Source organism: Lissotriton helveticus, chromosome 10, assembly GCF_964261635.1.
Source record: "Lissotriton helveticus chromosome 10, aLisHel1.1, whole genome shotgun sequence".
Taxonomy (NCBI): Eukaryota; Metazoa; Chordata; class Amphibia; order Caudata; family Salamandridae; genus Lissotriton; species Lissotriton helveticus.
Window position 1 is genome coordinate 992,924,542 of NC_136071.1, and position 27,146 is coordinate 992,951,687.

At 44.0% G+C, this 27,146-nt stretch overlaps 1 protein-coding gene across 9 annotated transcripts in view; it reads right to left on the reverse strand.

Moving 5' to 3' along the window:
- LOC144784710 (ATP-dependent translocase ABCB1-like) overlaps positions 1 to 27,146 on the reverse strand; it is a 1,064,270-nt gene that overhangs the window by 416,006 nt on the left and 621,118 nt on the right. For 8 of the 9 annotated variants that reach the window (XM_078663665.1, XM_078663668.1, XM_078663666.1 and 5 more), the window contains one exon: positions 18,507 to 18,710. In XM_078663665.1, the coding sequence (XP_078519791.1) occupies positions 18,507 to 18,710 (204 nt within the window). Of the gene's footprint in view, positions 1 to 16,635; positions 17,063 to 18,506; positions 18,711 to 27,146 lie in introns of those variants that run through there. The other variant, XM_078663671.1, reaches the window with a different exon arrangement.

The window sequence follows — 27,146 nt, forward strand, 5'->3', positions numbered from 1 at the left end:
CTGCTGTTGCTCTGCTGGACTGACCTGTTGCTTTGCTGCCAAGGAGAGGGGAAGGACTTTGCTGCTGAGCTGTGTCCCCTGTCTTGAAGGAATCTCCAAGGGCCTGAGTAGAGCTGGCTCCCTGTTCTGAAGTCCCAGGAACAAAAAGACTTCACCCCCAGCTTCCCTGAAATCTGCTGAGAGAGTTCTGTCCTTCCTAGAGTGCTTGATCCAGTTGTGGGGCCTCTGGAAGTTGTACCTGTGCTGGGAAGCTTGAAATTAAGCTTGAGAGACTTTTGAAATTGAAAAGTGTCACATCGCTCGCTTGCGGAGCGCATCCCCGACAGTGCGAGAAGTTTCCCGCCGCTACGAAGGCCGAGATCGTCGCAGCGCCTGACGCCGCTGCCAGAGCCGTCGCATCCTTCGTTTGCGGGACGCACCAGACCGTTGCGGGAAAGTCGAACATCGCTGCGAGTGTCGTTGCAGAGCCTGTCGTCGCTGGGTGAGATCGCCGCACCGCTTGCTTGCGGACCGCATCACGTCGCTGCGAGCATCGTCGCAGAATCATCGCATCGAGGTGCTGCGAGAGAGAGGATCACCGCTGGATCGCGCATCGTCGCCCAGGAGATCGTCGCAGCCCCTACGAGATCGTCGCATCGTGCCTTTGCAAGAACAAACTTCCTACGGAACCTACGCACCGGAATCCATACAAGTGGCCTTCCTCCCCATACAGACCGGATTCATCGCAACACGCCCGCTGCTGCAGCGAGGCTGTCGCAAACGCCTCCCCAGGGTCTCAGGAGCAACGCATCGCTTGTTTTCCACCGCACCAGCTTCTGCTTTTGGAACTTTGTCGCAACTAAAAGGTACTGTGAGTAAACGTGACGCAACTGTGAACTTTTCACGCATCTCTGGATTATTCTATCGCAACCTGAAGAATTTTAACGCAACCTTAAGAACACTTTTTGAAACCATATTCTTGAACTGTGTATGTTGGATTTTTGTCGTTTTGGTCTTGTGTAGTTTAGATTAAAATACCTTTATTTTTCTAAACTGCTGTGGAGTCAGTTTGTGGTGTTTTCACTGTGTTACTGTGAGTGTTGGTACAAATACTTTGCGCATTGCCTCTGGTTAGCCTAGACAGCTCGTGCCAAGCTACCTAGAGGGTGAGCAGGGGTTATCTCAGAGGGTTATCTCCTTGCCCTGACTAGAAGAAAGGGTCCCTATTTGGACAGTGGTACCTACCTCTGCCAACTAGAGACCCCCAGTTTTAACACCCACCCTTCCAGTGTTCTTTCCAGTGTTTCCCACCTGTCCAGCCCCGCAGCAGTACCTAATGGCGGCTGCTGTGCAGCCATGCACAGTGGGTATGCCACTGGTGCACCAAATGCGTGCCAAAGGAAAGCAACTATGCGCTATCCATGCATGGACTGCATCCAGTGCCAGGAAGCCTGCCTCCTGGACATTCCACTGCTATGACACCAGCACCCTCCTCGCCCACAACCCTGGACCCCTCTCCAACTACCATCTACCATTACCAAAGAATCACCTGTCGGCCTGAAAACACACCTTCTGCCACATCAACTCACCAGCTCCTCTCACCATCCAGCCAATCAACAGCGCACCCAGCCGTCTCAATTGCATCCTCCTCAATGTGTGGTCCCTCCACAAACACACCACAGAAATCTGAGACCTCCTCGATGCCAACTCTTCAGACATTGCCTTCTTCACATAATCCTGGACCAACCTCTGCTCCGGACTGGACATCGCCATTGCCATCTCTGACGGCTAAAACATTGCATTCAATTACCAACCTGACTGCCTAGAAGGAGGCATTGCCATTGTTTACAAAAGCACCCTGCAACTGACCACGCACTCTAATGACCCAACAGCGTCCATTGAACACCTCCACTTCCAGATCCAAACCAAGCACAACACCACCCTAAGCAGGCACCCTCGTCTACTGGCCCCCCCGGACCATGACCCCCCCATGCACTGATGCCATTGGAGACCTCCTTAGACCCCAGGCTCTCCCATCCACCGACTGCATCCTACTCGGAGACCTCAATTTCCAACTAGACAAATCCAGTGACCAGAACACCCCAAGCCTCCTGTAGAACCTCGAAAACATCGGACTTGAGCAGCTAGTCACCACACCAACCCACATAGCCAGACACATGCTCGACCCATTTTTCTATGTCAGTGGGAACGTTCAATTACAGCCACACCTCCAAACTATCCTGGACCAGCCATTATTGTATACATCACACCTTCACCATGCCCACCGTACACCACTGCCATCATTGCCCCCTCCCTGTCGCAGCTTGATCAATGCCGCAGAAGAACTTCTCATCAACACCCCCAACACCACCACTCCGCCAACGCTTACAGACCCCCAACAACAGAGCGCGCAACCTCCATTAATGGATCTCTCACGGCGCAGACATCCTGGCACCCCGGAGGTATAAACCCGGGAAAACACTCTGAGAAGGCCAACTAATTCACTCCCACCCTCCACTAGTCCAGACGCACCTGAAGACGTCTCGAGAAGAGATGGAGCCACTACATCAATCAAATCCACGACACAGTCACCCTTGCACTATGGCGCATGGGTGCCTGCGTTGGCACATGACGGCCATTGTGCACCATTGTAGGGGAAAAAGACAAGGGGGCAATTCCTGAGACCCTTCCGACACTTTAATACCGCTGGCACATCATTTTCTTGACATACTTGCAGTGTGAATTTTGCACCATGTTGCGCCGTATTTACAAAGTGATACATATAGGCATATGCGTGAACTTGTGAAGCCTTGTGTCAGATTATACGTGCATCAGGCATGATGTTTGCTGGGTGGACATTCCCACGAAACAATGCCTCGTAGGAGTGGCGCCCTATCTTATTGATGTGGCGCATTCCTGACCTTTTGTTTTGGTGCAGGGCAGGGCAGCAATATTCCTTGCAGTGCTTTCCAGCACTGCAATATATTTGGACCCAAGTGTTTGCATCAATTTTAAGACCAGCTATTTCTTTATCTTAAAAAACTGTCTCCAACTTGACTTAGCTGCAGTTTTGGGGGGTTATTGAAATACGAAAATGTCACTGTACATGAACGTCTACATTGCATCTCATTTTCATTAAGTCCTGCTAAAAGAAATGGCAATCTTGAAAATTGCAAAAACAGACACAACTGTGTCCCCTGCCGGAATGCACTGTTCGAATTGGCCCTAATGCCAGGGTGCTATACCCACGTTTTCTTAAACAATAATCAACATCTATACCAAAATTTTGAGCCTTCAATAAACCATCAATGTCTTCAAAAAATCTTAGTGCACTGACTCAAACACACTTCATGATGTGGATTATGAGTTCTGAAAAATTATATTAGTTTGCATTATGTTCTCAATGAAAACGAATTGTGAATATGTTATAAAATGCTAACAATTTAATGTAATATCAGAAACAAAGTATTTTGAAACAGCTAAGTAAAAAATGAAACGTTTTTTGAAACACGAAGTGTGTTTGAGTCAGTGCACTAAGATTTTTTTAAGACATTGATGGTTTATTGAAGGCTCAAAATTTTGGTATAGATGTTGATTATTGTTTAAGAAAACGTGGGTATAGCACCCTGGCATTAGGGCCAATTCGAACAGTGCATTCCGGCAGGGGACACAGTTGTGTCTGTTTTTGCAGTTTCATTGGAACCTGACAGGGGTTAGTCAGGAAGCGGGTCTGCACCGATGGTTAAAAGTTAGAAAAGCATTGTAAAATAAAGAAGGTGTGCAGGTTACACAATTATTTTTTGTATATAATCTTGAAAATTCCCATTTACACTGCAAAAGTGCTGCTAACTGCAGTTTGCGGCAATATGTAAATACGGCGATAGAAAAAAGCGATGTAACGTCAAAATATTTACGCTACGGCGGCGTTAAGTTCTTGTAAATATGCACTTTAGTTTAGTGCATTTTGGAACTTTCGAAAGTATCTACAAGAGAAATGTGGTTGTTATTTGGCAACAGGCACCACTCCAGAACTTTAAGAAAGCATACCACAACCATATGGTTTCATATGTACAATCCAGAGGTTCCTTTTGATGGTTGCCATACCTCCACCTTGCTGATTAACTGGCTGGTAGGTCGCACCAAACATAACCACATTTTTAGCAATTTTTTTTCAAAACATGGTTATTCCCTCATGTCTATCTTGTGCAGAAACACATTATGCCAGAAACTGGTCACTAAAATTTTTCCTGTGCGTGTTTCCTGAGCATGGGGTTCAACTCTTCTGATGATTTTCTATGGTTTTGGGGTATTTAATTTGTAAACGAATAAATGCAAGGGCACAGAGTGTTGCTCATAACACTCAGCCATCGCTATTGATTGTAAGGGGTGCTGCATGCCAAGCTTGCACAGTTTTTATTTTTAACGCATGACTCTTCCAGCTACCCATCAGATATTCGCTTCCTCGTTATCGCACTTTTCCAGATTATTTTACATCTTTGCTTTCTTTCTTTTTCACTGTTTTTCCCGCCTTTCTCGTCTTTTTTTCTTCCTCCTCTTATATTTTTTTGTCTCTTGATTTGGGTCAAAACCCGATGATGAAAAATAAGTACCAGCGGATTATTAGGGAAATTTAAAAAGCAACTAAACGCAAAATCTAGAATTCGACTATGCCTTTTGGTCAATCCGGGGTACATGGAATCTTAATCCAAATACTTACTTTCAGCATCTACACATAAAGGACCATATGCATCAAAGGTTTTGTCCATTCTGTGTCTATGGGAAAATGAGTTCATGCATATGGGCCAAAGTTTCTGTTCCTGGGATTCAAACTTCCCTCACTCCGATTGGCAAGCTTGGGATAACACACTGAACAAGATATTTTACAAATTTTCCGATCTTATTCCACAAAATATGTTAGTTTCCAAAAATCTTCCACACACAAACACATTCCTGCATGAACTGAACAAAATCAGTGTTCCACTAGTTCTTCTGAGTGTGGGGTTATCAGACGTGCGAGTTTTCCATCATTTGATTAGGGAACCAAAACTAGATACTAGGGAATGTATTTGATGAAGGAAGCTTCACACAGGGAATAGCCACAGTTTTGGTGTGCTTTTTAGCTCATATTCAGGGGAACCTACAAAACCCGTCACTTCTGAAAAATAAAGACAAAGAGGAAAGAATTCACAGTGAGGTGGCATGCATGAATTTTAACAAATGTAATTAATCAGAAATCCATGTTGATGTCAAAGTTTGAGTAAAAAATACATTTTCTTCAGTTTTCTTGCAGGAAAACTACAAAGCTTCTGGTAAATAGCTACAGTCCAGCCATCCAACGTCCCAACACTCGTCCCAATAAAAACAAAAGCCTACATGTTAATTTGAGCTTATTGCACCAGGAAATAGGTCACAGTGAGTATGTGAAGACCACATTGACAATATATTAACTTTATATGGTCACAATTTTGTCTTGTTCTCTCAACTACACTGGGCCAACCCACCTGCGGGGGTCTAATTTACTGGTGGAACAGGGAAAGCAATGGGTTGTGGGAGTTTGCTGTTATATACAAAATCTGCAACTTTTCTTCACAGAAATCTGAAAAAATATATTTTTGTTACCAATGTTTGACATATTCAGTGAAATTCTGGGTAAACAAACGTAGTGGCATCCACGCAAATCACACCACTGAGTACTCCTCAGTTTTCAGTGTTTAGAACTGTCTGTTATCTGTGGGATTCCGTTGGTTACGGAGGGGGCCCGAGACCCACGCATGTACTTCAAACAGGGTCTTGTTCCATGCTCGGAAACACAAGTGTGTGTGTGCCCGTCTCCCAGTTAGGACTGGAGCCAGATGCACCTTGACATTTTTCTTAGGCTAAAAATAATTGGTGACTAAAAAGAGGGGGAGGGAAGTGTCCAATATGGAGAGTCAACTTTTCCTGGTGAGGAGAGGGGCGTTTAAAATAACTCGAAATTGAAATTCGAGTTATCCATTTAGGAGAAGAGAGGGATAAAAATAGGTGCAGAAGCCAGGTGGACTCCAAGCTGTGGTAAGTAGGGTCGTCTTACACTTGTAAGTGAGGGATAATTGCTTTGACTGTCTTTGGTTGGGTTCGGCACTGATGCATGATAGACTTGTTTGTTTCCTCCAAGTTACCATGATAAAAGAGTGTGAGGTGGGGGTTCACCCGCCTGTGCTCGCCAACGGGCACTGATTTTTGGGAATAAACGTGTGCACTATGCAGATAAGGAACCATAGTCTGGCATAAACACAAAATCACGTGAGAATTAATCAGCATAAAGACGCCTCTACTGTGACACTGAAATGGTTATGGTAATGTTATGAGGTGGAGGTACATTGGTCCGGCATGACGCAGTGCAAAAGGGTGATGGGTGCGACCAAGACACAGTAGAATAGTGCGTGCAGTGAAAAGACAGAGGGCTCTCCTCTATATACATAAAGAACTATTGCACGAAACAATGATAATCTGTTCTTTTTCTACAGATCAAAACGCATGGCTTTATGTAAAAGGGTGGACTCAGGGGCGATGGCTTCTGGCAGCTATCCACGAGTATAGGATCTGCTTTACCATGTGTGTGGTTTATGGACCAAACACTAATGAACCGATGATCTTAGACTTTTTGTTGACTGTTATATTGTGTTTTACTAATTCCATGTTATTGCTTTAAGGCTCGTGTTAATAGCTCGTGTTAGAGAGCTTTACAATGTATGTGTGTAATGTAGTTCTAGGATGGTTGAGTCAGTTAGAGCTAGACTGTAGACCTGTATGGTTGTGCTTCCTGGCGCTACCTGTTCTTTCACAATATCCTTCAATAAAGGATTTAAGACAATCCGACTATTTCTCTACTTTACATTGACCGAGCTTCATTTATGGCCACCACCCCTTATTGTTAGTGACAATTTTAACGTGACTTTATCCTCCAATAGAGAACTTGAGGCCCAGGGTGACTCAAGTTCGGCTCTCGGTGGGAGGCATCGATTTAGGGATCTGCAGAAACTCATCTCCTCATTTGTATTGGTTGATCTTTGGCATTTGGAGCGACCTAATGAACCAGGTTTTACGTTTTATTCTGTCCCCCATAAATCTCTGTCACGTTTAGACATGTTGGTTTCATCCTTGAAGCTGATTCCTAATCCAAGGACTATATTCAATCACAATTCTCCGTTTGTTCATCCAACTCAGTGTTCCTATTCAGTCATCGGGGCCTCCGGGATGGACAAATAAAACGTAAACTCTTACTTGATGAGGGCTATATCTGCTCATGAACTCTCATTTATGTGAGTTTTGAAGTTTAAAATCGGCTCAGTCGCACTTTTTGTTGTTTGGGACCCATGTGAGGCTTTGTGTTGGGGACAAATGCTCCAGTTTGCTGCATGCGAGCGGAGGATGGCAATATTGGAGGAGGCTGAAGCCTGTTGGACTTTCAGTTCTTTAGAGAGATATCTGGAGCATTGCATCATCACTAGGGATGGGCCCTGGATTGAGGTTTTCTTGGAACTGTCTAACGCTCTTCTGGCCTCTCTAAGGAAGCGATCGGGTGGTGAAAAACTGCTGCGCTAGGCAAATGGTTAGTTTTGAAAATAGTGAAAAGATGGGGCAGATAATCTCTTGTAGAGTGAAAGATAGTTCTAGCTTTACACCAATCAGCAGATTAGTAGTGATAAATGGGAGCTCGATGTCGACCCTGTGGCGATTTTCCATCAATAACTCTATCGAGAGGACTGTTTCGATGAAGCCCCAGATAAATGCCACTGTCTCTTCTTGTTTTTTCCAACTGCGCAAAATTCGGAAAATCGCGCGGTTTCTTACCACCGAGGCTCTTACCTTAGCCCTTTTGGCGTTAGTCATCTCTAGGATCGACTACGCCCATTCCTTGTACATAGGCATCCCAGATTATCAACTTAAATGTTTGCAGCTTGTTCAGAATCAGGCGGCACGCCTCATCTTCCATCAACCGAGGGACCATCACGTCCGCCCCCTGATAAGATCTTTGCACTGGCTCCCTGTTTCTGAACGCTGCAAATTCAAGCTGGGCTGCCTTGTTTTTAAATCTCTGGGCTTAGGTCCTACCTTTATCTCTTCCCTCATTCACCCTTATGTCCCCTCTCGTAATCTTCGCTCGGCTCACTCGGCTTTACTCAAAATCCCGAGAGTCAAGCGTAAGAAATGGGGAGGTTTAAGATTCTCATTCCTTGCTCCATCTTTCTGGAATGCCCTCCCATTGGACATAAGGCTTGCTTCTCCCTATACCCGTTTTAGATCCCTTCTTAAGACTTATCTGTTTCGCACTGCATACAACTAAAATGTTTTTCTCTTCTCCATTCTTTTTCTTTTTCTCTTTTTTTTACTGTTGCTGCTGTGCACTCCCCTGTCCTGTCCAGGCGGTGCCCACCGTCCTTCTCTGCCCCAGCGCCAAGAAACTGTATAGTGTATGCTGCGCTTTACAAAGGCCTTTCACATCACATCAAATCACTGTTTTTCCTCCGCTGAAGATATTTTGTAATTTGTTGGGTGTTTTTTCCTTCATAAGCTGAGTCATATCCAGAGGTCTAACCTATAAGCACCTATAACTCTCTCCGAGGTGGAAATTGCCATTGGTTCTTTAGCCAAAGGTAAATCCTGCGCTCCTGATCAGATTATGTTGGAGCTTTACTTCATGTTCTTGTATTTTTCCCCCCAGTTCTTAGGGATTTGTTTAAATCCTTTGATGATTCTGGTCATGTTCCTGGATCTTTGGGGTAGACCAACATTGTTATTTTCCTGAAAAAAGGGAAAGATCCCATGCTTTGTGGAGTACTTCGCCCAATCTCTTTAATTAATGCAGACTCAAATATTTATACATGAATCCTTTCTAATCGACTATCTGTAGTAATCATAGGGCTGGTTGATTCAAACCAGCATGACTTCATTCCGGGACGTGACACAACATCACAAGTCAACACAGCAAATACTGCCCTAGAAACAGGCTTTCTTTCTCAGTGGGCCCGTGGGTATGGTTCTTTTAGATCCTGACCCTTCTTTTGGGAGGTTCATGGAGACCGCTGTACTAGGCTCAGGCTTTGTCTCCAGAGTTTGTCGAGTTTATTCCGGACTGAAAGCTAGGATTCACTGCTCTGGTTCTCCAGACAGTGGTGTCCTCTCTCCTCTTAGTTATTGGCATTATATATTGAGCCTTTTATTCACTCCCTCAAATCATCCAAGGATATCATGCCCTTAAGAATACACCAGTTTGAAGTCAAGGTTCTAGCTTATGAAGATGACATGACAGTTTCTGGATACAAGTTAAATTCAAATAAGACCTAGTCACCCCCCACTGCAGTCAGTGGTGTATCTGGGGGTACCGTTATCTACACATATGCTAAGCTGTAGCAACATACAGTTAATTCTTTCACCAAGTGGAACCTTCTTCATCTAGGCTTGATCGGTCACTGTAATCTTAACAAAATGATGATTCTCCAGAGGTACCTTTACCGTTTCCGGTGTGTCCCTCTTTTTTCCCACCGGCTATTTTGTAATAAGATTGAGCCTTCATTGCAGGGGTTTATATGGTGTTATAGGAGGCCTCGTTGTAAGATACAGTTCTTTTAACAGCCTAAAGAGAATGGTGGGGTTGTGTTCCCTGTTTTGCAGTTTTCTGTCAGATTTTGAAGGGGGGAATGTGGGTACACTGGTATATGTTCGGTGACTTTTTGCCGTTAGGGAAATCGATTGTTCCAGGTGTTGGTTCTGTGCACACATTATAATTCAAGAGAACCCTATTTAAGACTTCAAAGGTTTTCCATTTTATTTGGAGTTTTTTTTGGGCAAAGATTTCCTAACATTACTCCGCTTAATCAGCTTACATATTTAGGATATAACCCCAACTTACCCTCTTGTGTTCATGATGGTTTCTGGGAGAATTGGGAGAGGGCCAAACTCTATTATGAGTCAACTGTTTGAGGAGGACATCCTTCTCTCTTTTGAGAATATGCGGCAGCAGTTTCTCTTCCACATAGTTGTTTTTATGGGTATCTGCAAGTACGACACTTCATTTCTAGTCTCAATAAAGATGAGATTAGGCATTCTGATAATTCCCTGTGATAGCTGGTAATAAAAGCTCCAGCAAATAGAAATATCGATCTGGTTTACAAGCTAATTTATTTTTTCTCACTGGATCTTTCGGTTGATCCTTTTTAGGTAAAGGTGGTTAAATGGAATCAACTCCTCAATACAGAGGTAACAGCTGGGGCCTTGAGGTGCAACACATTTTTGGGACATACCCTAGGAACATGTTGTGCGTCATATTAAATGAGGCTTCGGGTAGATGTTTGTTGTTTTTGCTGCGGGCTCGAGTGGGCTAATGCGGTTCATGTCTTTGCCTCCTGTCTTACTCTGCATTTATTTTGGGCTTTCATTTTTGGGAAAACTTATGCCCCTCAAATTAACTGGCTGTGTGGGATCCAAAGCTGATTATGCTGGAACAAACGCTTGGCATCCCTCAACATTCACAGGCTTATATTTTTTCTCTGTCTCCTTGGCTGGATTGGAGCGGGCTTGCTCTTAGCTCTCACGTGAGGCCCCTGATCCTTGGAACTGGTTGTGGGAATTTTTAAACATCAGTTTGTTGGAGATGACATTGGTAGCGAATGATGCACAGAGGTGAGGGCTCTGCCGGATATGGCACCCATCCGGCTCTGGATGATGGATGCATTAACTGGCCAGGACACTGGGGTTTAACTTAGCTCTTTCTATCACCGAAATGCTTCTCTCTATTCCGAATATAGAATTTTGCAGTGGGATGTCGATTGTTTTGCTGCTTTCTGTAAAATGGTTTCTGCTCAAATATCTGTTTTTACTCATTGTTGAGTTTTCCATGTGTTTTAAAAAAAATTACAAAAAAAAATAAAAACCTTCACTTTTATTTCGGCTTTTGGTGCGGGAAAAAAATCTAGTTTGGTTGCAATTGCATAGTAATCAGACATTTAAGTCTATTTGTATATAAAGGTGTTTTGTTCTCAACATGTTTCCAAGACCTGAGCCAAGATTTACTCAACGAAGGGTTGCAAACTTAGGGCCAGATGTAGGTGGCCAATTACCGGCCGGTAACGGCCGAATTCGGCCGTTACCGACCAGTAATTGGATTTTGAGATGTAGGGCATGCATTTACAGAATCGGTATTTTACCGATTCTGTATTTACCGATTCGGTAAAATTACCGAATCGGTAAATACAGACTCGGTAAAATACCGATTCTGTAAATGCAGATATAGCTGGCACAAGTCAGAGTGCCACAGGGCTTTAAGAATCGGTATTTTACCACCCAATCCAATTGGGTGGTAAAATACCGAATCCAGGTGTGCATGCACATGTGTGCATGCACACCTGTGCCATGTGACACACAGACATGCCCTTAGGGCATGTCTGTGTGCCACATGGCGCACATGCCTATTTTTGGGGTGCCAGAGGGTGTCAAAGTGACACCCCCTGCACCCTTGCTAAAATCGGTATTTACCGAATCTGTAATTACAGAATCGGTATTGCCCATTGATTCCTATGGGCTGCAAGGCCCATAGGAATCAATGGGCAATACCGAATCGGTATTTACAGAATCGGTAAATACCGAATCTTAACGATTCGGTATTTACCGAATCTGAAATACCTACATCTCCCCCCCTCTATTTTACCACCTCTTAAATACCGATTCGGTATGAATCGGTATTTAAGAGGTGGTAAATTAAAATTACCTACATCTGGCCCCAAATGTGCTGTGTTGTGGGAACTGGAGAGGGCAGCAATATTACAAATACATTACACAGTTCTTTTCTCTCCATGCACTGGTGCATGCAGTGAGGCCATGCCCAATGCCATAGTGCAAGGATGCCTGCATTGTGGTCTGCATAGTTTTTGTGCTGGGAGGTGTGCGGAATGCAGCACTCATGCAAAGAAGAAAACAAAAGGAGAAAAAAAGTATGCCTCCTGGTTATACCAACCTGAGGTAGGTGCAAGTGTTTGGCTTAAATTCATGTCTTTTACAATTCTTTGTAGTTATGGATTTGCATCAACACCCCTGGGAGGATGCCCAGGAATGTCCATGCATCGTCAATGGAATGTCACCCTGATGCAAAGTAACGCAAGGAAGCTCATTGGGTTGAGTTGCTTTTTTGTTAAAAACCAACCTAAATCGCCATTTGTGTTGATTTGTAAATCCCAAACAGATTTCACGTAGGGTCTGCACTAATAAAGTGACTCTGGCCCCAAACCCTTTTCAAATGATTCTGTTATGTTAAAAAACCTAGCCTGTGTTTGTCGGTGCATCGGTTTGGATTAGTCCAGCCTAAGTGACAATCTAAAATTCAAATCACTGTAAAAATATGAAACATATCCAACAGAAGAGCCAGGGCCAATATAAAAACATTGACACCACAGAGAGTCAGTCTTAAATGGCCATAATGAGGAACAACTACAAGACTGTTCTTTGGAAATAAAAGCTACAAAACACAGCTGATTTAAGATCTTTCACCACTTTGGTTATTTGGCAACATAGCCAAGCAAGAGCTATTCACTGCTGCAAGTACAGACCACTATTATGTTTGAGTCAAGGTAGTCCATGTTTCCTCAGACTCATACTGTCTCTCCAGACTTTGTGCCTTCCTCCTCCTATTTTTGCTGAATTTGTTTTCTTTGCATCAGGACTCTGTGCACTTTTCCACTGCTAACCATTGCTAAAGTGATTTTTCTCCAACGCCTAAAGTTGCTGTTGCTGTGGCAAAATTCTTGAAATGGGCTTGGGTAATCCGCACAAAATATACAGCGGTAACTATGTGAAAATTAAGCTGTATTTGCCCATGTATACTGGGGCTAACCTTCTGTGCAATACTCCTCTGGATTAATGTATGTTGATGAACTTGTTTTTATTCTTTTTAAACTGTAATTCGGCATAGTCTATTCTAGTTTAATACTTTTTAAAATATTTATTGTATGGATCTTTTATGAATCTTTAATTAACATTTGTGTAAATATATGTATGTACACTTTTATGACTTAATTGTCGAATAAAGTTTGTGAAACGATTTTGCTCTCTCCCCAAAACATGGTTAAATTGGAATAAACCCAATTGCACTTGCATATTTATTTCATTCATAGGTTCCTAGTAAAGTGGCAATACATGTGCCCAGGGCCTCTACCAGTGGGCCTGCAGCACTGATTGTAACACCCCCTTAAGTAGCCTTTTAAACATGGTCCAGGCAGGCCATTGCAGAGCCTGTGTTTGCCGTTTTAAACTGCTGTTTCAACCTGCCAAAATAAACCCTCCTTTTTAATAACCCAGGGCAAAGCACTACTCTACGCTCGTGTAGTTTGCGAAGTTTGCACAACTTCGCACTACGCTAACTGCACGTAGCACAGTTCAAACATGCGTAGCGTAGTGCAGCAGTCATTTTTTGCTTGCTCGCGGTCCTCAACGTCAAGTTGGCGACCGCGAGCAAGCAAAATTACATCCTTGTGAGACTTTTTCCTTGTTCACGATCGCAAGCATGGAAAATAAACTTCCCGGCGGGATTCTCAACACGGGGAGGTCAGGTTTCTCATTGCGAGTGGTCGCGCATGCTCGCGACCGCTCGCGATGAGAAACTACCAGTCCGCATTGAGAAAGCTGCAGCTCGAGTAAAAATCTACTCGAGCGGCAGAAAAATACATGTCGCACTGTGCAAGATTCCGTTTTCAATGATTGCACAGTGCCGGATGCTTGTCCGCACTGTGCAATCATTGAAAACGACATCTTACACAGTGCGAACATGCTACTACGCAGTTCACAAAGTGCTACACGTAGCTCACGTAGTGCGAAGTGCACTTTGCGTAGCTACGCGTAGCGCTACTTCGCGAACTACGCCCACCCCTACTTTTTTAATACATACAAGTCATCCCTAGGGTAGTCCCTGGACATCCCAGAGGGAAGGTGTAATGTATTTAAAAAGTAGGGCCTGCACTTTTAAATTTTACCTGTACTGGTGGTGAAAAACTCTTACATTCATTTTTCACTACTGCACGACCTATGCCTCTTATAGGATAACATTGGAGTTGCCTTATCACATTTTATGTGTAATTTCTAACTGGGAAGAGATTACTGGATCAAGTTTAGTGTCTCTGGAATTGGAATTTAAAATCCTACCTTATCGGGATGTCTGATTTTAAATTACAATTTTGAAAATGCCACTTTTAGAAAGTTGGTATTTCCCTTCCCTATGCTCTTTTGTGCCTGTAACCTGTCTTGGGTCACATGGCTATGTGTAACTGACAGTTAGACTTTGTGAATTCCTCCCAGACAGTCACACAATAAAGGAATTAGGTGTGCCTTGGTGGGACATTTGCGGACATGATGCGCTCAGAACTGAGCACAGCCCCACTTACATCTAAATAGCCAGTGCTCTGCCTTCACGCAAAGGGCCTAACGACCCTGCATTAATACTACAGTCACCTTGGAGCCAGGACAGGGGAGGTAGGAGATTTCATGCACTTCAAAGCTACTGTGTAGAAGCTGATCACCCTTCCCGAACTTGGGCACGTGGGTATAAAAAGAGGACACCAGACAGCAACTCTGCAGTACACTTCTGTTCTTGTGGATACTCTGCTAGGAAAAAGGACTGCTGTGCTGCGACAAGGACTGCCACTCTGCTGGATTGCTGCTCTAAAGGAACTGCTGCCTTGCTGTGCTGATCTGCTGCCTGCTACCAAGACTATACCGCTGGCACCGAAGTTTAGCAAGAGCTGCCACCAGCCAGTCTCTTTGCACAGCAAGCGCAAAGCTTGAGCCCACTCACCTGCAACCCCCAGTGTGCTCTTCCCACCACTCTGACCCCATGTTGCCTGTGGCCCTCTCCAATTGCAAACAAAACGTCTGGCACAAAACTGGAGAAGGTAACCCTTCAGCAAGACTAATCTGGGACTGTATCTAACCTGTGCTCCATCTTGGTTGGCTTGAACTTTTGACTTTGACCCGGTCCAGTACTTCAGACTTCGGGTTAAAGTTAGACTTCAGGTCTAAAGTTAGACTTCATGTCTAAATTAGACTTTAGGTCTAAAGATAGAATTTTTATCTAAATTTAGACTTCAGGTCTAAACTTAGACTTTAGGTCTAAACTTAGACTTCTTGTCTAAACCTACTTTTATGAATTTTGCCCTAAGCTTAGACGTTAGGTCTAAAATTAGACTTCAGGTCTAAGTTTTCCTTTGTGAATCAGCCCCTGAGATGTTTTACAGGGTTTTTGAGCAACGTTGTGTGGGAGAGAATACATCTGCTGAGCATGAGCACTTTAGACAACGGCAGTTAGATCCTAACTGGGCTTTGTTCACATAGGCCAACTTCAGGTGTGCTGCTTTGCTTAGTGCTGCCATACTACCGAAGTGCATGGCTCATGAGAAATGGTGTGATGCAAGAGCAAACATTCAGCAGCCATCCCAGCCGGCCGACCCATAGTTACTTACTCTTTGATGTTACAGTGTCAATACAATGACAAAGACCTGGCAGTTGACCAAACAGGACAGAATTGTGCCTGCACTGGTCACATGTCTGGGAAGTTTGTGCACTTTGACAAATGTACCCCACATACTCTTTGAAAAAAAACTCCTGAAGATCCTCCTTCTTAAACCAATTATTTTTGTTTGATCACAAGTTGAAAACTGCTTGCCTTACTTTGTGCAGGCATTGTCCATAAACAAAGGTTGTCTCAAGAAGGTAAGTGCATATAGGGAAGTATAGATTTACTCTTCGTAACGCCACGTCAACGTACCTAGAAGATATATATATGTTTTCAAGGTACATAGATATGGATATAAGTAAAATACAACTTTGTTAACCCATACAAACTTACGTTCACTATATTTTTATCCTCTGTATTCTTGACACGATATTTTGTCCACACAATGCTATTAGCTCAATATTTTGTCCAAACAGTTAAATAAAAGTGTCCTACAGTGCGTTAAATGCTACGGAGTTAGATCTATGTGGCTTTCAACCAGAGTGGTTCATCACTTTGAAATTCGACAATATGAAAGATCTGAAGATGTTCTGCTTGCTAATGTTTACAAAGATAAACCACTGAATAATAAGAATAGGGACATTATTTGTAGTCTGGACACTATTTGTAGTCTTGATTTTTGAGTGCATTTATTCTATATAAACTGCACTTGCTTTTCAGAAATCCTCAGGCACTTTTTACAAATTATGTTTACCATGGCCCTTACGATTTTCGGTGTAGGTATTCACATCTTAATATCACTGTGTAATAGTATATGGAGCATGCATGAAACATCATTTTGAGCAGTCCTGGGCAGGGTGGACTGAAGAGAAAAGCAAGAATACAAAGCTGTATATGTTGCTATCAACAGGAAGCATCTACGTGACCCTATTACCAGAAATATTTGTGCCAGTGCTGGGAGATGAGAATATCAAAATCGTGGACATCGATTCACCAGTGGTAGCGCAAGTGTCCTCAAACATCCTTTAACCTCGGTGACATAATTGAAGGTGATATCATATGACCTTTGATGATAAGAACCCCATAACAAACACACAAATAATATAATATGACATAGGAGTTACTTACGTTACTTTAATAACTTTATTCGGTTATTATATGCGAAAACAAGCATAAAAGTACAATTAAAAATTCACAATATAAAAAGAGAATATCTGTATACATATATATAAACAACAATCATAACACAATAAAAAATTGTCTGGTTACGGTGAAGCATAAATTGATTTTCGCACTCTCAGAAGATTTTTGAAAAGCTGGGACAGATACAATAGTTAATATATTATCTAATTTCTGGATGGCTAAAAAAGCAGAACGACACTGATTAAAATCCATAATCTTCAATATGGGCACAATCCATCTTTTCCTCTGTGCAATATAACATTTACAAAATAGCAGTATATGCATATCCGATTGATTGGACAGATAATCACATCACATAGGAGTTAGTAACACAACTTTTAGATGTCTTGTGTCTTTTAGCTTGGAGCTGACATGATATTTCATCAAAAGAGTACACTTTACTTTTGCTTGAAGTGGAGGATATTGCTAAAAAACAGAGAACAAAACGAGGAACCTTAATTATGTCTACCAAAAAAGGTCGTGAAATATTAGTTCCACTAAAGTACACCAACAATGGAAAATATATAGATATATAAGAAGAAAATGTTTTACAAAAATGTTAAAAATCAATAGCTGTTATTTTATTGGTTTACAATATTACATTATTTTTGTTAAAATATTTTGATTCAGGACCATTTGAAAGCCACTTTAACTCTTTAAAAGGACAGAACAATGTTAGCAATTAGACAATAATGTTCATTTACTACAGCAAATTAAATTTACTGGGCCGCAGCTTACTTGCACCGACATCCATTTTAACGTTGCTGAAGAAAATGTTGCTTTTAAAATTGCATGAACAAATTTTATACGTGAATATCTCTCTCCTCTGTTTTTTAGTTTGTTTCATAAAATCGACAAAATGTGATTCATTTTATGATGGTGTTTTCATGCACTGAATAAAATGTAAAAAGCTACTTACCCTGCGCTCGCCGCATCGCCAAGTTGGCGATGCGGGCAGCGCAAGGTAAGTGCTTTTTTTTTTACTTATCCTGTCGTATGTCGAGGTTCCTGACCCCCACCCTTCCCCGACCCCGCCACACTGCTCTTACCTGTGGCGGCCGCCACAGCCTTTTCGAACTGTGCAGTGTCCATGTTAGACTGTCTGCAGAATTATATCTTTAAACTTGGCTCCTTTCTTCAAGGAAGACTTCATGTCAGCGCTCTTGTTCCTTAGACCGATGACCTGAGTAGATTTTTCTAGTATTTCTTGAATTATAATTTGGGTTATGATAATTTCTTTACAATCAGATTTCTTTTTATGCATTATTAATGCAGATTTGCATTTAACTGCGTTTTGCCCTCATACATTTTAAATACACCTTTATGATTTTACTTAGAATTTTGTCCCATGAAGGTTTTATTTATTTGCAAGTGACCCCCCCACCCATCCTTTGGCACTCAATGCCCAGATCCTGCACATCTGCCCTTTACATTTATTAGTAAAAAGAGTTCAAACAGACTCTTCAGATAGCCACAACAATGAAACATGAGCTGTTCAGCAACGTGTGTTTTTGTTTCACTTGTTTTGCTTTTTCAGAAGAGTGCGCATTACTTACTTACTTTACAGAAATGGTTCCCAGTTTACGCAGCTTTATGTAAACAATACTCTTCTGACGACTGTTTAGCTTCTGTTGTTGGGCCAGGAGTCACAAAGGCAGTGCCAGGGGTAGCAAGGTGCTGGTCAGGGATCACAGATGCGACCCCTGGCATGCTTAAATTGACATCCATGAGAAACAAATCACTTTATATAGTTGGTGGAATTCTTTCAACATTTCTTGACACTGGCATTTGGATAGAGGCTACTGTGGTGTGAGATAGTTCTATTGTCTCACTTTCAGTCAAAATATTAAGTATACACCAAAAAGCTCACCTCTGGATCCGTGTTTCTTTTTTTCTTAGATTTCCTTTTCTTGATAGATGACTTTCTTCTTGAGATAACACTGAATATGCTATGTCTTCTGTCTGTGTTTTGTTTTGGACTGATAGTTGGACTACTGTCATCAACGCTTCCAAGGTCATCATCTGTTTCGTCTTCTGTCTCAACATCCTCTTCATCACTGTCTTTTTTATGACTCTACAAAAAAATACAATTGGTGATACAGATAGTAGAAGAGTACCATGTTTACTAAATTTGTTCTGCTATGTACTGAAGAAAATAGCGCCAGGTCAGTATAGGCCTTAAAAAAGTAGGTTTCATTCTCAAAGCATCCGTAAATTTGGAAGCCCACTTTACAACCTTGTGTGGGTGTTGATTTACAACTGTTTGGAATTCACACAAAAATGCCATGTTACTCCTGTAAACTTGAACATGTTACACATTTATTGGCATATTTCTAGTAAATGTTTTGAGAGTTCCTCATTCTTAAACAAAAATGTACACACACATATTTTTGTATGAGGAAAAAACAAAGTAGAGTACAAATTCGTGTGGTGTTTGTTTTCTTAATGAAAAAATATGTTGCTTTCTGAAGAACCATTTTCTCCGTACAGCCCCACTAATTTTGAGTGATATCACCTTCTCTTTTACACCCCGGACGTACTCCTTTTCAGCCGCGGCCCGTGGAGGGAGTTATGGTGGGGCAGGGAGGCGGAGAGGGGAAGGGGCAGGGAGGCGGGGAGGGGCAGGGTGCTAAAAACCGGCATATGGATAATTGCCGGTAAGTACACAATTTAATTAATAAAACGAATTTCGTTGCGCGCACTGCATCGCAAAATGCGATGCGGTGCGCGCTACGAATTTCGTTTTATTAATTAAATTGTGTACTTACCTGCAATTATCCACATGTCAGTCTTTAGCACCCTCCACCCTGCCCCTCCCCCTCCCAGCCTCCCTGCCCCACTGTAACTCCCTCCACGGGCCGCGGCTGCTCCTCTCTTTCAAAGAAGTAAAGAATTCAACACTTTTCAGAGTGGGAAGTAGTAGGATAATGTTTGGTGAATATACACATCTGTGAACATTTCTGCTTGTTCACAAACCTCACGGGCATTCCAGTCCCGGAATGCCAACTTATAATTCGCAGGAAGAAATATACTGCATGGAGCATCCATGTGAAACAATAATTTTCCAAGTTACAACTTAGATTTGTGAATTTGGTCCCATGTCTCACAATACAGGATACATGTCTTTATAGCCATGAATTTGCGAAGAGTGCTAATGTGCCATTCAAATCCACCACAATGCAAAGCATAGTGGCAAAAGTTAAGTTAAACCCTTGCATGCTCATTACGGCTCCGGGCCGTCATGCGTCATGGTGGGCGTTTGCGCCCGACGACCGAGAGCCGTCTGAATCCCGTCCGCGGTTTATTTCTCCCGCACAGCGCAGAAAATAAACCCGCATCCAAGGGGTTAAAGTAATGGGGGGTAGGCAGATTTTATTGTTGAATATTTTCATTGCATAATTTGAGATAACCAATGGAAGAAAAGATATAAATACCTATTGCTTAACATTGCAGGTAATAGATTAAATAAATGTTGTCGATATGCAATTGTTGTACATATCAAGCAATGTGACACAACATGGAGTACTTTTTTTCTGCCAAGACAAAGTTTTAAAATAGAACCTGTCTACCACTTTTGATAACATTTGGTATTATCTTTATATAACTTGTTTATCTTGTCTTTTATCTAGTTTTTAATCAAACATATAGGTGTTCGCACATTTATCCACTGTTTGATGGTGCGCTCCCCAGAGAATACTTGTTTGTTTGATATACATGGAAACCTGAAGATTTTTTTTAAGTTTTATGAATAGATCAATGTTTGTTGTGTTTGTTAGACCTGGCATATCTTGGCGTGATTACCCCAGGCTTTTTTGCCTTTACCTCCTTTGTTTTTGGATGCTTTTGGTACTTTGCCACTGCAGATTAGTGTCAAAGTACAAGTGTTCCCTATGTAAAGTGTAATGGTAATTGGTTGGCCACGATTGGTATGTTTGCCTTACTAGTAAAGTCCCTAGTGATGTGCACTGTGTGTGCCAGGGCTAGTAATGCAAAGGTGCGCGGGGAAGGGAACTCAGGCCTGCTGGGTAGGACCTGCGTGCAGTTTGCTAAGTTAGCATGTTGTCCTTACAAGTGCAACCACTTGTCAGGTCTTACTTTCCCTTTTTCATACACAGTGGTAGGTCCCAGGTAACCCCTGGGAAGGGTGCAGTGTAAGTAAAAGGCAGGATATATACTGAGGTGTGTGCTATGTCCTGACAGTGAAAAAACACTCCATTTTGTTTTCACTGGTGAAAGGCCATCCTGCTCATAGGACAGAATGGGGGAGGCTGGGTAGTGTGTTTTGTTAGTCTAGTTTCCTATCAGTTGAAAATGGAGAGGTGAAGTTTAGTATGTAGGAACTTACTGTGTAATAACACATCTTTCTATGAAAGTGGTTTTGTCACTGTGTGTTCCAAACCACTCTTTTAGAAGTGAATTTTGTGCTTTAAGCATTTCTGTGTGTCTCTGCTGAATGTGGATCCCTGTTTGGAAACACAGGAACATAAAAGTTTCCGGAGAAGTTTCAAGCAACGTGATGAGCGTGTGTAGTGGCAGCTTGAGACCCTCAGAAAGATCTGCCCTGTGATCTTGGACACACGGAGGAGAAGTGAGACTCAGAAGCACTGGGTGCATGTCGTGGTGCACAAGAGGCGTTAATGTAGAGTGCCTGGTCAATGTGTGAACTGAAGCTGAAGTGAGTCTCAGACTTGCTGGGTGCATGTCATGGTGCACCGCAGGCATTAGTGAAGAGTGCCTGTTCGGCGTGTGCACCGAAGCTGAAGTGAGACTCGGACGTGCTGGCTGTGTGTCATGGTGCACGGCAGGTGCTGGTGAAGAGCGCCTGGTCAGCGTGTGCATTGGAGGTGGAGTGAGTCTCGGGTGTGCAGGGTGTGTGTCAGGGTGCACCGGTAGGGGTTGGTGAACAGCTCCTGGTCATCGAGTGCACCTGAGGAAAAGTGAGGCTCGGACACAGGGAGCGTGTCGATGTGCGGCCGTAGGCGTTGGTGAAGAGCGCCTGGATATCGGGCACCGGAGTTGGAGTAAGTCTCAGTAAAGCAGTGTGCATGCTTTGGTGCAACCTGGGACTGAGGAGGTGATCAGCTGATCATTGTGTGCACCAGAAGGTGTGCCAATTTTATGTGATGTTTCTTTATTAACATGGTTCTTTTTATGGTATTGTTTAATGCAGAAAAAAGACATTTTGACAGAGTCTTTGCAACATGGTGTGCATGTCTTGGTGCCAACTGAGACCGCAGGAAAGAGTGCCTGGTGAGCGTAGACTCGGAGTCAACGTGGAGTCCCGTCAGCATTTCGTGTGTGGCTTTGTGCCAGAGGAGACCCGGAGGGTGCGGTGATGAATGTGCACCCGGAGTATAGTCATTTGGGGGCATGGGGTATGTGTGCCCTGCGGCTGCCTGAGACCTTCCTGAGGGTCGCAGCCCAGACCAGCAACCCCGGAGGAGCTGAGCTGCCAGGCCAAGCTGCTGATGCTCGTTGAGAAAGTTCTGTACGGAAGGCCTAGTTCGCGGAAGGAGGAGTGGAGAGTGGAGTCGCTCCCCCAGATAACGTGGATCACTCCATGGGCGGGGTGCGGGCTCGAAGGGACACTCTCTCGGTCTCTCAGTCCTTCTGCTGACGTAAGCATGTGCTTCGGCTCAGAGTTAGGGCCCGTACTGACGAAAGGAGTGGCAGTACTGGGGCCAGAGTAAGAAGCTGCACTCTAAGTCGTCTTGAACCATGTGGGGGGACAACTGTTATCGAAGAGGCTGATGGTCGTAATACACATTGCCAATATTGATGCTAACGAAGTACCGGACTGTCTTATTACACCTGACAATATTACTGCATAACTAACTACACGATTGTAGCGCTTTAGAGTGCATTATTTATCCCTTGCAAAGTACAGGAGTGTAAAGGCCTGCATTGCATTATTTCGTCATTGCAAAGTACATGATCGTAGTTACGCCTTGTTCACGACCCCCCTTCTTCCTCGCTCCCCCTGTGCCTTGCCCCGCCAAAACCTCCAAGGGAACTTGCCCTCTCCCCAGCCACCCACGACAGGGCTCCCAACACAGACCAACAGAACCCCCCTACTATGCATCCAGCGCCTACCAACGCCAGCGAGCCCTTACCCACTACCTCCAGTCCACATTCCCATCCCTCTCCTATGCATCCTGACACCACCCCCTTGGTCCAACCCTCTAGACAGCCTAGCCCATCTACATGCCCACCTACACAAGCCATCAGTGGCCTCCCTAAACCTTCTACCTCAAATCGACCCTTCCATGGGGATACAGGAACTCATGTCTTGGGTCGCCTTAGCCACACTTCTAAGCCTAATCCCTCTACCTCAAATCCTCCTAACCGTGAGGATACTGGAACTTATGACTCTGGTCGACTTACCCACACTACCAAGCCTACTGACACCGCCCCTGGTCAAACACTCTAGACCTCATAGCCCATCTACCAGGCCACCTTCACAAGCCATCAGTAGCCTCCCTAAACACTGTACCCCAAATCCTCCCTTCCGCGGAGATACTGGAACCCATGACTCTGGTCATCTTAACCACACTACTAAGCCCACTGCACTCTCCTCCAAGTCAGTTCCCTCACCGCCGACCCTCTGCTCGCAAGATCACCCTTCTTTTAGGGACTTGGACACTCTCCACGCAAAGCCACTGAATTAATCTTGAGCATCCACAAGTCCTTGACGGACCTCAAAACCTCCTGCACCTCTCCGAGCTTACTCTCTCTAAGATCAGGCTCTCACAGAACCCTAACCCCCCACATCCTACTCCAAGCCCCTTCTCCACCCAGTCCCGTGTGACACCTGCACCCTCACAGGCAGCCCTGCTACCTCTCAGAGAAAGAAATACAGGCTCTCCTCCTATACTACAAACCTACTCCTACTAGGACTAGCACTATGGCACTCTCTGAGGATGAAATTGCTGACCTCCTCATTAACTATGAACACCCATGTCCCTCTGACCTGAAGAAAGATCAACCCATACGCACGGTTGCAATCGATCCTTACAGATCAGCCTCTCTCCGCGACAGAGGAATAGTCAACAGTAACCTAGCGCTAGTCCCAACCTCTGGCCCTAACCACAATTCGCCTACCGTCCCCTCTCTATCTGGTCTCCTTATCAACTGCCGCTCTGCGGTAAAGCATGCCGTTGATATCGCCAATCTCATCCTGAACCTAAACACAGATGTAACGATCCTGATGGAATACTGGCTAAATTAATCTTCTTCGCCCTGCCTAGACCTTCTAGTCTGGCCCAACTATCTCATCGCAAGGTTGGACAGGCAATCACAAAATAAAGGGGGTGGCATTGCCTGCATCTACCGCTCCAACCTCCTTATCAATGATCTTCTGGCCGAACCTACTGATTCCTGCAAATATCTTGCCCTATCTGTCTGCAACAACATCTCCCTTCAGTGCAGGCTACACATCTTTTACCACCCCCCAGGCAAGAATGACACCTTCATAGACTACCTCATGGAAATCATCACAGCCAAGGCCTCTCAGATCGCCAATTACATTTTTCTTGGCGACTTCAACTTGCAGTGGAACGACCCCAAGGATCCGCAGGTCAACGCCATAAGAGACTTCCTGGCCGACCAAGCCCTTACCCAAGCCTGCTCCCTCCCTACTCAGTCAAAAGGGGCCACTTTAGACTGGATCATCTCCAAGGAATCTGCAGTCAAACTCATTTCCATAGATCCCTGCGTTTGGTCTGACCACCACGCTATCACCTTTTGTCTTCCTGGTACTCACAAGACATGGACACCGCAACTGGTGATCCCCAAAAGATGGATCAGGGACACCAAGAACCTTGATCACGAGAAATTGGCTGCCCGCTGTGCAACTGACCTCCCCCTCACCCCCATATCACCACGGTTGACAACCTCACTGAACATTATTCCACAATGATAGCCAATATAATCAATGACTTTGCCCCGCTAAAACTGAAACGGACACAGATCAAAGACAGGAACCCCTAGTTCAACAGATCCCTTAATAATGAGAGGAGGTCCCTCCGGCAAACAGAACGGAACTGGAAAAAGCACCCTACCGCCGACCATCTTAAAATTCTCCATCAGGCCAGAAACGCCTACAACAAAAAAAATTCTAAAAAATAATTCTTCAGAGCTGAACTGGATAACGCTAAGAATACACCTCGCAAAGTATTCGAGTTGGTCAAATACCAATCAAACAAACTTGCTAAATCATCCTAAGAAACCCCTATTCCTACAATCCCATGAGAGCAATTCTCCTCCTTCTTCTGTGATAAAATCTCTACCCTAGGAAAGGAACTCATATCTGATACCTTTTCCCAAACCCCTCCTGTTCTCCATCCCCACTCAGCGCTGCCCTCCTAGACCTCCCCCAAAAACCAAGCGTCATGGTCCAACTTCAAAGTCCATGGTGAACACTCGATCTCTAAATCTCTTTCCTCCTCAAGCCCCAACAATCACTTCAATGACCTTCTCCCTTCAAACTGCCTTGCCTCTGTTTCTCAGGCTATCATTCCTTCTTGGACGACTATAATCAACTCCTCAGTCCTACAGGGATCAATTCATGACTCTCTCAGGTGGTCCCATTCTAAAAAAAAAACACTTTAGATCCTGCCTCTCCTGACATTTACAGACCTATCTCTAACATCCTTCTCCTAGCTAAAATGCTGGAAAAATGTGTACAGCAACAGCTAAGCCAATACATCTCCAACTTCCACCTTCTAGATGATTTGCAATCTGGTTTCAGACCTGGGCACAGCACGGAAACCACACTCCTCCATATTGTGGATGATGCCCTTCAAGCCCTTGACCAAGGCAAAACCTGTCTCTTGATCCTCCTTGACCAATCCTTGGCTTTGACACGGTTAACCACAAAATTCTCCTGAATCGCTTCAAACTTAGGATGGGCCTGGATGGCACCGTTCTGGCTTGGTTCCGATCCTTCCTCCAGAACCGCTCGCAGAGAGTCCTGATTAACGGCAACCCATCCGCCTCCTCTCTGATCACAGTTGGAGTCCCCCAAGGATCAACCTTATCCCCTACCCTCTTCAATCTGTACCTCAAACTGCTCTCAGAAGTGCTGCACACTGCCAATATCTCCTACCACATGTATGCCCACGACACACAGTTCTACATCAATATCTCTTCTCCAGAGGATATCCGTTGCCTGAATGAGGCCTTGAAACTAACTGTTCATTGGCTCACATCCAACCAGCTTAAACTCAACGCCAAAAAAACAGAGGGGCATATTACCAACGATTAGCGATATTTATCTCTAACGAGGCTTAGCAACACATTTTTTATCGCTAAGCATCGCCGGAAATTATCGCAGAGATAACTTGCTATTAGCAAAGTTTATCTCCAAAGCGATACATTTTCCGGCAATAGGGTGAATATTGGTGAAAATACAGCGATATTCACACATTAGCGACAAAATGCTCTTAGCCATGTTATCCACCTCCCATTGGATAACATGGCTAAGAACTGGTCTGAGCAGGTGTTAGTTTTTGGAGATATTCGCGCTTAGCGTGAATATTTCCAACGCTACGCCTGCCTTGTTAATAGGCGATAGCGACGTTATTGACTGCTTTCAGTCGCTAACGGGTTGGGTATGATTGTAGCAGTACGCATTGCATTATTTCTCCCATTGCAAGGTACCGGGGTGTATCGTTACGCATTGTATTATTTATCCTTTGCTCAGCAAAGGATTGTATTGTTACGCAGTGTAGTATTCCTTGTCCATTGCAATGTGTGTAATTCTAGCATAGCATTTTGCACCTATTAGCCAGCCGCAACAAATACTGCCATTTATTATATGTTGACGTTTGTATTGTGTGGTCTGATCGTATATCTTTTTATACAAAGTTTATACTCGGTTAATCAAACTTGTGTGGAGTCCATTTGTGGTGTCACCAGGGGGTTACTGGGGGCATGGTTGCACAGACTGTACACTTGTGCCTTGGAGATAGACCTGGCTGCTTGTGCCAAGCTACTAAGTGGGTGAGCAGGGCTATCTAAAATGGTGTCCTTACTTGGCCTAACCTTGAGTGGGGAGTCCTGGGTCTCGCACTTGGTGACAGTGGTGCGGGACGGGGACTCCGGCTTCCAACACTTGATGGCAGAGCGGTGGGATGCGATCCTAATCGTAATTAAAACAAGTATGTGGAAAAGCACTCACAGTAATTAGTGTACATCATAAATTGATTGCAGACCACAACGCAACAACTTATTGCTTTGAATTGGTGGTTCTATTGTTAAGTAACCTTTACACCACACATCATGTCTCAAGAGGGGGGGGGTCAGATATCCGGTGAGGCTGAGGCTGCAGAATTAGAGTTTAACATTGAGGTGTTGTTTACCTACAAGGTTGATCAGTTGAGGAAATTCTGCAGAGCTTTGGGATGTTCCATGAAGAGTAGCGCCAAGAAGGTGGAGCTGCAAGTGGCCTTGAGGGCCTGGTGGGCAGCCAAAGAGGCTCAGGAAACGGGTGATGTTGAGGTGGATGAGG